An 11,330-nucleotide genomic window follows, 5' to 3' on the forward strand; every position below is an offset into this window, starting at 1 on the left:
CATGCACTAAAGTCATATAGTATAGAACCTTCATTTTTATTTTTATTTTGGATAACGTATAGAACCTACATTGAAAACTCCGTACAAAGAATCGTTACTCTATCTCGAAAAGTTTAACTAAAAAATTTAATTAAAAGAAGCGGTAAGTGTATTTATATGCTTACTGGAGTGAGCTAACAGAATTTTGCTACATTTATGTATTTCTTGAAGGAATGGGGTTTACAAGAAATTTCAAGTGTTTATAATCCATTGTAGCACAAGAAATTCCAAATAATTATATGCTTAATTACCAAGAGAAAAAGCAAAAAAAAAAAAAAAAAAAACAAAAGAAAAAGGAGTTCATATGCATAGCAGAGTGTGAAGAGAAATATCAGAGAGGAGAAAAAGTTTTAGCTTTCACAAGCTTTCAAATATTCATTCATGAATATGGTATAAGAATTATAAGTAACGACTCGTTTACGAAGAATGACTACATGCTTTAACAAACCCAGCTAGGCTTAAAGCCCAGAGGACTGAAACTACAAAGATTGAGATGTCCAAAATAAAGGATATTTCCTTGTGATCCATTGGGCTTCATGCCTATATTTGTGGTCACATGAGTGATCTAAGCTAACCCAATCTAACCAACCTGCTACTCATTAACAACTAATTAAACAACCACATATGAGAGTAGCTAATTAGGTTGTGGCTCATCCTCCTCCCTAAATCTCAGTTGGGAATCTGAGTTTGTGATTCGAACCGTTACGAAGCTACAGAAGAGCAAGGAGGTATGGCCGCACCTCTAATTATCGAAAATCGACCCTAAGAGCGAGAATCTGCCCTCTAACAAAATGTCTCAAAGAGTTTTGACAAGTTGAAGTGGCTAGGTTCTTTGCTTCTTTACTTGTAAATCCAAATTTTTCTATGAAAAATCGTATTTATCAGGAACAATTCGATGAACCAACTTGCTGATTTTAGGAAATGGGGTTGTTTCTTATGTTATGAGATTCTGTTAGCGTGAGTCAATATTAGGAAAAATAGGGAATGTTAATAATAGGAGTCCTTTATTAAGTAGGTTTGTGTATATGTTTTTTGTTTCCTTGTAAAACTATGATAGCACATGTATATATTTCTAAACAAGTAATAGAAGAATTAATTCCCATAAAAGTTCTATTTGGTATCAAGAGCGCCGAAACCCTAGTTTTTTTCCGCTGTGCTTGGTTGACTGTTTTTCTGCAAATTTTCTGCAGAAAACAGTGGTACCGTGTGTGTGCGTAATCTTGCTGCGTGTGCAGCAGTGTAGGTGGTGCTGTTTTTCTGCAATTTTTCTGCAGCAAACAGTGTTGCTGTGTGTGTGGTATTGCTGCGATTTCTGCAGTGTTTTTCTGCAATTTTTCTGCAGCAAACAGGGTTGCCGTGTGGGTGTGGTACTGCTGTGTGTGCAGTCTGCTGCTGTGTATTGTTGTGCAGTGCTGTGTATTGTTGCCGTGTGGGTGTGGTACTGCTGTGTGTGCAGTCTGTTGCTGTATATTGCTGTGCAGCGCAATATATTGCTGCTGCCGTGAGGATCTGCTGCTGTATATTGTTGTGCAGCGCAATACATTGCTGCTGCCGTGAGGATTGTTGTGTTTTTTTTTCTACAATTGTACCGTGTATTGACGTGCAGTGTGTACTTGTCTACTGCTTGTCTGTTACCATAGAAAGACTTCGGGCTGCTACGGTATTGGTGGTGTGTTCTCAAATCAGAGTTGTTATCAGTTTGTCCTGCTTCAGTACAGATTGCAGGAAGCCGTAAAATTTTATTAATGGACTTTGGAGGTACCGTGGGACGTGTTCTCTTAGCCTCCGAAAATCAGCACCATACAGGTTGGATTCTGTACTCTGGGGCAACGGATCATATGACATATGATAAAAATATGTTTCAATACATGACCACATCTCACAGGAAAAATATATCAACTCCCAATGGTACTTTGGCACCCGTGTGTGGTGTCGGCACTGTGCATCTTACCCCTACACTTCCCCTACATCATTGCTTGCTTGTTCCTTCTTTATCTCATCATCTGTTATCCATACCACAGGTTACTGAACAATTGGATTGTGTTGTTCTAATGTATCCATCATTTTGTCTCCTTCAGGATATTCAGACCAAGGAGATAATTGGGCGTGGCACTAAGAGAGAGGGGTTGTACTATGTGGACGACGTCGTTTCTGGCAGAGCTAATGCGGTTCGAGCGTCCCGGTCTAGTAATTTACAAGAAGTGTGGTTGTTGCATCGTCGGTTAGGGCATGCATCTTTTGGGTATTTACGGCATATGTTACCTAGTCTATTTAGTGGAATAAATGAATCAGACTTACATTGTGAAGTATGTATTCTTGCTAAAAGCCATCGAGCTTCGTTTCCTCCTAGTATGAATAAAAGAGCTTTACCGTTTGAACTTGTGCACTCTGATGTTTAGGGACCATCTCCTGTTGTTACTTCTGGGATTAAGTGGTTTGTTACATTTGTTGATGATTGCACTCGTATGACGTGGTTATATGTGGTGAAAAATAAGAGTGATGTTGGTATGGTATTCCGAACCTTTTCTCAAATGATTCGGACACAATACTTATCTGTAATTAAAGTTCTTCGTTCTGATAATGGTGGTGAGTATCTTAATTGTGAGTTGTCAGAGTTTCTTTGTGATCAAGGCATTCTCCATGAAACAACCTGTCCCTATACTCCACAGCAAAATGGAGTGGCTGAACGGAAAAATCGCCATATCTTAGAAACGGCTCGTGCTCTACTTCTGGGCGCGTCTGTTCCTAAGATTTTTTGGCCTGAAGCAGTTACTTATGCTGTCTACGTGATTAATCGTATGCCCTCTCGGGTGATTGACTTTAGAACTCCTCTTCAAGTCCTCACTCAACATGTTCAGGTGATGTCTACTCATACTCTCAAGCCCCGGGTATTTGGTTGTGTGGCTTATGTGCATATTCCGAAAATTCATCGCACTAAGTTGGATCCGTGTGCCCTTCGATGTGTGTTTGTTGGTTTCTCATCTCACCAAAAAGGATATAAATGTTATCACCCTGAGACTCAGCATATGTATGTTACTATGGATGTGACCTTTTCTGAATCGGAGTTTTTTATGCCCCCGTATCTTCATCTTCAGATCACCAGGGGGAGAGCTCTAGTGGTGATCTGGAATGGTTGGACTTGGGAGAAAATACTGTGGTTGATGCTGCGGCCGTGCATGCTGATGCCGTGCCTAATGCGGCAGTGATCATACATGCCGTGCCAGATGCTGCTGAAATACCAAACATGCCACGGCATGAGTCAGAAGTTGCTGCCGAGAGCAGCATGCAGTCAGAAACAAAAGATGCCGAGAGTGATCTGCAGTCAGGACAGTTCATTGTCGAGCCTACTTGTGTAACCCTCTCTCTCTCTAGCTCAACGGTGATGCCCAATGATTCTTCTCTGAATAAACTTGAGGTAAGTATTGTGGATGATTATGTAACTAATGCAAGTACTGATGTAAATACATATAAGTTGCCACCGAGACAAAATCGGGGTGTGCCACCTGACAGGTTTTCTCCGGAAGGCAAAGTAAAGTATCCGATAGCTAACTATGTCTCATGCAATGGCCTTGCACCAGAGCGTAAGACCTTGATAGACAATATGGAGGCTATTCGAGTACCAACTCGTGTGGATGAGGCTCTAAAGGATCCAAAGTGGGCAAACGCAATGGATGAAGAAATGTTGGCGTTACAGAAGAATAATACCTGGGAGGTGACGTCATTGCCGGAGGGAAAAAAAACAGTTGGATGCCGGTGGGTGTTTACCGTCAAATACAAAGCCGATGGATCAATAGACAGGTACAAAGCAAGGTTGGTAGCTAAAGGATACACCCAAACATATGGTGTAGATTATCAAGAGACGTTTTCTCCCGTTGCCAAGATGAATACGGTACGTGTCCTGATATCTTTAGCCGCTAATATGGACTGGCCATTAAAACAGTTTGATGTGAAAAACGTTTTTCTCCATGGGAACTTGGAGGAAGAGGTATATATGGATTTTCCTCCTGGGTACAGTGCTGGTAGAAGTACCGAAGTATGCCGGTTGCGTAAGTCTCTTTATGGGCTGAAGCAATCGCCTCGTGCATGGTTTGATAGGTTTACTCAAGTTATGAAAAAGATTGGGTATTATCAGAGTCATTCTGATCATACATTGTTCGTTAAACAGAGACAGAAAAAAGTGACAGCCTTAATCATCTATGTAGATGACATGATTATTACTGGAGATGATTGTGATGAGATTTCAAGATTACAAAAGAATCTTGCGGCTGAGTTTGAAATGAAGAACCTGGGGGATTTGAAATATTTTCTTGGAGTTGAAGTTGCTCGATCTTCGAAAGGTATTTTCTTGTCACAACGTAAGTATGTTTTGGATTTGCTAAAAGAAACTGGTATGCTGGGATGCAAGCCAGTAGATACACCTATTGTTGAAAAACATCATCTATGTGTGGATCCGAATCAGAAATCAGTTGATAAGGGGAGATATCAGAGACTTGTAGGGAGACTAATTTATTTGGCTCATACACGGCCTGATATTGCCTATGCAGTAAGTGTAGTAAGTCAATTTATGCATTCACCAAGTCTAGATCATATGGCTGCTGTTATGCGTATCTTAGCATATTTAAAGTCTGCACCTGGGAAAGGAGTTCTATATCGGAAGTATGGACATTTGAGAATTGAGGGGTTCACAGATGCTGATTGGGCAGGGAGTGTAGGTGACAGACGGTCTACTTCGGGATACTTTACTTTTGTAGGAGGAAATTTGGTTACATGGAGAAGTAAAAAACAGAAGGTAGTATCAAGATCCTCGGCTGAGGCCGAGTATCAAGGGATGGCTCACGGCATTTGTGAGATTCTCTGGCTTCGAAAGCTTCTTGAGGGGCTTGGGTTCAAGCCAAAGGAAACCATGAGACTATACTGTGATAATAAGTCAGCAAGAGATATAGCTGATAATCCGGTACAGCATGATAGGACAAAACATGTGGAAGTTGATCGACATTTTATTAAAGAGAAGCTTGAAAGGAAGATTGTGTCAATACCTTTTGTGAAGTCAGAGGAGCAACTTGCAGACGTTCTAACTCATGCAGTATGTAGTCAAAGGTTTGATGACTCGCTTGTCAAGTTGGGCATGTGTGATATCTATGCACCAACTTGAGGGGGAGTGTTAGCGTGAGTCAATATTAGGAAAAATAGGGAATGTTAATAATAGGAGTCCTTTATTAAGTAGGTTTGTGTATATGTTTTTTGTTTCCTTGTAAAACTATGATAGCACATGTATATATTTCTAAACAAGTAATAGAAGAATTAATTCCCATAAAAGTTCTATTGATTCGATGTGAGTTTGATGTTAATCAGCCATTGAAATACCACAAATTTTGGTTGTAATGTTTGTTGTGAAGCTTCTGCAGGATATATTTAAGTTTAATTCGAACTGGATTAGAAAGTGGCTGATAAACTCGTTAGGCACTGGAAGATTCTCAGATGAGATCATGTGGGGGAAGGCAGGAATGTATATCATTTTCTTTGTGCCTCTTTCTTTATCTATTATTTATTAACTAACAGTTTTCTAATCTCATTTGCTGGTGACGACAACAAGCAAAGACAAGGGCGAGGCAGGTGTCATCAAGCGAGTCATTCACTCTCAGAATTGTGTCATCGTGGAAGGCAAAAATCTGGTATTAGTCTAGCCCTATTATTTGTAATTTGGTATACTGTTCTGGTTTATCTGATTTTGTCTTGCAGTTCTTTGAGCAACTTTATATATTGTTTCATTCAATATTATAGCATTTTATTTCTTGAGAAAACTTGTTACAAATTTGTGTTAGAATCTGGTATTTGTGTATAAATTTTATGATAGTTTTACTAAGCTCAGAGGAAAAAGAAAACGGAAATGATATTGGTAAAAATTCAAAGATCACAGAGCACAAGTCATGCTCATCGTGCATTTCATTCCATTCATTCACAACAGTACAAAATAGTAACTAGCCTACAGAGAGAAGGAGTGAGCCTATGAGCCCATCCAATGGTCTACAAGCAATGCCCTATAAGACTTTGTCACTTGCTCACATCTAAGCCTAAGAGCCAAAATACCAATCTTAACCCTTAATCTCTAACAAACTTTTGCCACATCAACACCACTCTATTAAAGATTAATTAATCAATTTAGACCTTAACAGCCAACACTCCCTTCTAAGGTCTTAACTGAAATCACTCCTAGCTTCCTCAAGCAATACAACTTGTCCTTTCCCAAAGGCTTGGTGAAAATGTCTGAGTCAAATGGCTTGTGTTATGGCCTAAGATGCACTCATGTATTCAGCCTCAACTGTGGAAAGTGCCACACTTTGTTGTTTTATAGATGCGCAAGAGAATGCTCCATTGCCCAAAATGAAAGTATAACCAAAACTGGTATCATCTTCATTCCCACTTTAGTCACTGTCACAAAAACCAATGAGCAGTGCAGAATCCCTTTTCTTATAATTAATTCCATAGTCAAAGGTACCTTGAGTATACCTCATAACCCTATTTATAGTGCCAAGATGTTTGGTTGTAGGACAATGCATGAACTTTGCAAGCATATAAGATGAGAACATAATATCAGGTCTTGTTGCAATCAAATACAAGACGCTATTGCCAACAATTTTTCTATACAATTCATCTTCAGTTGCTTCATTGCCATCATCCTTCTTAGCTTATCAATAGGAGCTAAAGGAATTGAACTGGCTTACAGGTCTTCAGTCCAGATTTCTCAAGCAAACTCAATGCATATTTCTTCTGATGAATAGTCATGCTCTACCATTTGCCCTACATTAAGCAAGTTTTCATCTAACCCAGGCACTATCATAACCTCAGGAATGTATCTATTACCCATCTTGGTTTCTATAATCAAGGTTCCCTTGCCAATTGACTCCAAAAGATCATCAGTGCCCATCTTCACTTTGCATTTCACACTCCTATTAATGTTAATTATGAGTGATTCACTGTTAGTCATGTGGTTGCTACAACCACTATCTAGATACCAAATCTCATAGTTCACTTGAACATAAGCTTTATGGCATGCATAAAACATCATTGCAGTGTCACGCACCTAATTGGCATAATTTGCCATTTGACCCGTCTTTGGCTTATGACAATTTCTCATCAAGTGCCTAAACTTACTACAATTATGGCACTTCACTTTTCCCTTGAATCAGCACTCCACATGAGTTGCTCCTCTAGATAGGCATCATGCTCACCATCATCTTCTTCATCATCAATAGACAAAGATTTAAACTACTTCTTCTTCAATTTAGCCTTCTGTTTGGGCCTAAAATAACACGGCCGGGCCTAGAATTGTTCTCGGTCCAAAAAGAAATATCGAGAATATTCTTTGCCATGGGCTGAGTCCAGTAGAGTTTGGCCGAACCCTATTAGAAGATGGTTTTTCTTGGATAAGGGTGAAATGGTCAAATCCTAGTGCAATAAGGATTCTTCAGAAGTTAAGGATGCTTTGAATCATAAAAGATGCCGAGAATCAAGGGATTGAATCTGAGTGATTAAAGAGTTCAGTTCAGAATCCCATGAGAGTTAGGATTAGTCGAAACCTAATCAGATTAGGTTGAGGATTTCTAGTCCAAGTGAAATTTTACCTCGACCATGAGGGAAATTACTACTATAAATAGAGAGATGAGTGCATCATTTAAAGCATATCCAATTCAACACACAACTGCCTTGCGCAAACCTCTCAAACATCTTGATATTTTTATTTTCTTTTTCCTTGCCAATACATCTTCAGTTTGGATAAACAACAATGTGGAGGAAACCGGCAACATCTTCAGTTTGGATAAACAGCACTGGAGCCGTAGAATCAGCTGACCAATAAGCACTTTTAGTTTGGATAAACAGCATTGCTTCGAGACCGACTGGTTATCTATCCAAGTCTCGGTCAACGAGTGTTTCTAAGTCCTTGTTGGAAGAGGTTATCTCATCAGCCTTCTCAGCGAAGTGAGGAATTACCAATCTCTGCACGTTGAGAGTCGAGTTTATTTTATGATTGGATATTCGCAGATACATTTTAGAGTTCGGCATTCAGACGACTGAACCACATTTACAATCAAGACACTTATCTCTTTTGAATATTTGTGTCTATACAATCTAGTACCAGTTCGGCATACTTATATTTGCACAAATATAATTATTGAGACCAAACCCGATGCTGATGATTTGTGAACTGCGAAGAAACTAGTAGCTTTGTCTTCAGGCTCTATAACCCAAAGGTTGAGATGAGTTCCTTCCTCGGCTGCCATCACAAGACGCAGAAGTCAGCAGCGCACCCAATACCACATCAACATACATTTTACTCCCTGGCCAAACTCGATAACTGAATGACGTAGTTAGCTTCTTAATTACTCTGCATGCGCATCACGTAGACTAGGTAGTTTTTAGGGTCAACACCTTATCTTTCTTCTTCTATGATTCTGGGATCACTATCCCTTTGTCGACAAGTTTCCAAGTCCTATATGATTTGAAAATTGTGACCATCCTGGCTTTCCAGAACTCGAACTCGATACCATCAAATACAAGAGCTCACAATTCACCATCTCAAGATGTAGCCATTTCAAACTGAATCGATTCAAATCCAAGAGTTTTCTCGTTGGATTTCTCTCAAATTTTTCATAGAAATCAACGGCCAGTTGATACTTGAACTAAGCTCTCGATACCATGTTAGAATATGGTACTTGTGTATGAATTTTATGATAGTTTTACTGAGCTCAGAAGAATAAGAAAATGAAAATGATGATGGTAAGAATCCAAAGATCACAGAGCACAAGTTATGCTCATCCAACGGTGTACGAGCAATGCCCTATAAAACTTTGCCACTTGCTCACATCTGAGCCTACGATCTAATAGACCAATCTCAACCCTTAATCTCTAACAAACTCTTGCCACATCAACACTACTCTAATTAAAGATTAATTAATCATTTTAGACCTTAACAACCAATTCTATTCTGGTTACAACAATCTGATTGAGATAGTAGATGGTCTCTATGATTATCACGACAAAAATGTTCGATAACGTTTTTCGGCTTATGCCTTTTTCTCACGCTTACCATTTAGCAAATGGAATTGACCAGTGTAATGTGGTTGATAGTCTGTAGAGAGTGTGCTTTTTTTTTTTTTTTTTTTTTTGAGCAAACGATATTATCTATATTAAGGGAAGGAGGTGGACTAAGTCTCACAATGGACTAGCCAGACAAGATGCTTATTTACTAAAAATATCTTTTACAGTTGGAAGCTCTTCTAATGAATTATGTGGATTTTGGTTGTTGCTGAACAATTACTCTATTATTGTAGGTAAAGAAACATATCAAGCATGGCAAGGTCATGAAGGTGGGATTTTCACTGTTGAATCGTCTCTCCATGCCTCAAATGTGCAAGTTGTTGATCCAGTAATAGGGTACGGATGAACTCATCTTAAATTTTGACCCTCTTTTGACAATTCATGGTTTCGCCACTGATTGGAATAATGATAAACAAGTTAAATACTGGATTATATATGAGTCATATGCTTGTTTGTTGATTGGTGCGTTTAGGCTTCATATATATTTGAAGGACTCTTGACCTAACTTCATTGGAAATCTTACTTAGAATATATATCTTAGAGTGAAATTTTGCTAACCTTTTTTGTCCTAATGTGGAATATATTTGTAGGAGTCTTGAATATTGTACTTATAATTTTCTATTTGTGATACATCACATGAATCGCAAACATAGTTTGCAAAATTGGTCTACATACCTATATCATGCATGACAGACTCTCCATTGATCCCTTCATTAGCTGCAGACTTAAAACTAATAGAACTAACTCGAGCAAGACAGAGGAAGGAAAAAAAAAAAAAAAAAAAAAAAAAAACAAGGCGAATAGGTATAAATTCTAGATCCATAAGGGCAAAATATAAATATGTATAATTAATGAACAAAATATACAGTACAAATGAGTTTGAATTAGCACCAACTACCACGGCTACATGGCTTCCAAACTTGTTCCTAATCATCATACAACAACAACACCAACACCAACACCAACGTTGATTGCTACTTCCGCTGGGTTTCGCATTCCTGCTTCAATACTTTAGTCCGTTTCGACAATTTATCCACCGTTATATCACACGTCACATGAAATTTCACGCTTCTACTTTTCAACGTCCCAATTCTCAACCTCGCCGAAATGTTCATGTTGAGGGATAAACTAACCTGCACTTTCTTCGTGCTGCTGTTGCTCTCACTAACTCCCAAGCTTTTCTTAATCTCTTTAGGCAAAATAACGTTTGCACTGTGGACGACGATAGAAACCTCTTTTGATTTGCCCGTCCCTTGCGTAAAAGATGGGTATTTTCCTTCAGCTATTGTTTTTTGCTTGAAATGAAGGCTAGTACCACCACTATTGTACATAATTGCCACTCTCGAATTCAGATTTCGAACCCTCAATGTCAAGCTGTAGGCCAGCCGTCCATTACTCTTGCTATGTACAACAACACGTTCTACACTGAATTTGGGATTTTCGGACTTGGCGAACATAACAGAAAAAATCGTTATGAACATGACAACAAGGAGGACAATGAAAGCCAAGATGCCAATGCAGTAAAGGTTGCAAAATAACGACCTTTTTCTTTTGCGGGACGGGTCCTGGTGGCGTTCGACAATGTAGGCGTTTTCGGGCGGGGGCACGTGGTAAATTTGGTCCTTGGGGACTTGGATAACGTACGTACCTGAGCGGAAGATGGCGACGGAAGGATTTTGGGGTTGGGAGATGACCAACTGTCGGGATGTCGACGGGGGTAGTGTTGGAGGTGGGAATTGGAGGTATTCGGGAATTGCAAGGATAGAAGGAGGGGATTGGTTTTTGTTGATGGGGAAATCAGGTGGGGATCGCTCCGCCATGGGAAGATGGGGAGCGGTGGGGAGGAGATGGAAGGTGGTGTGTAAGCGCAATTGGAGAAGAAGGGGACGTGGATTGCATGGGACAAGTGGGAGGCTGTGAGGTGGAAGAGAAGCAAACTAAATAGGGGTTTGCAATTTGCATGCAAAAGTGAGGTTTTTGTCCAAATTAAGGCTATTATTAGAGGTCGTTTACAAGGTCAATTTACATCTCCTAATACTCGCTTAAGGATTATTCATGACGATTTCTGGCTCTCCCTAAATAAGGAAATACGAGCATCTGGTAGATTTTACTCTAATCATCACTTGCTTAGCAAAACCTTAGTCTTTATGAGTAACTTTTTATTCTTTGTCAATTTAACCGTAAACTAGTAAGTT

The 11,330-nt window shown here is 39.3% G+C and overlaps 1 protein-coding gene across 1 annotated transcript; it reads right to left on the reverse strand.

The window, feature by feature from the left end:
- Positions 1–9,105: 9,105 nt before the first annotated feature.
- On the reverse strand, positions 9,106–10,955 carry LOC103959062 (NDR1/HIN1-like protein 13). The gene has a single exon (XM_048582958.1). The coding sequence runs from the start codon at positions 10,953–10,955 to the stop codon at positions 10,110–10,112; it is 846 nt and encodes a 281-aa protein (XP_048438915.1). The 3' UTR covers positions 9,106–10,109.
- Between the last annotated feature and the right edge of the window lie 375 nt (positions 10,956–11,330).

The sequence above is a fragment of a genome, unplaced genomic scaffold, assembly GCF_019419815.1.
Source record: "Pyrus x bretschneideri cultivar Hongxiangsu unplaced genomic scaffold, Pyrus_bretschneideri_v1 Contig2, whole genome shotgun sequence".
NCBI classification, from domain to species: domain Eukaryota; kingdom Viridiplantae; phylum Streptophyta; class Magnoliopsida; order Rosales; family Rosaceae; genus Pyrus; species Pyrus x bretschneideri.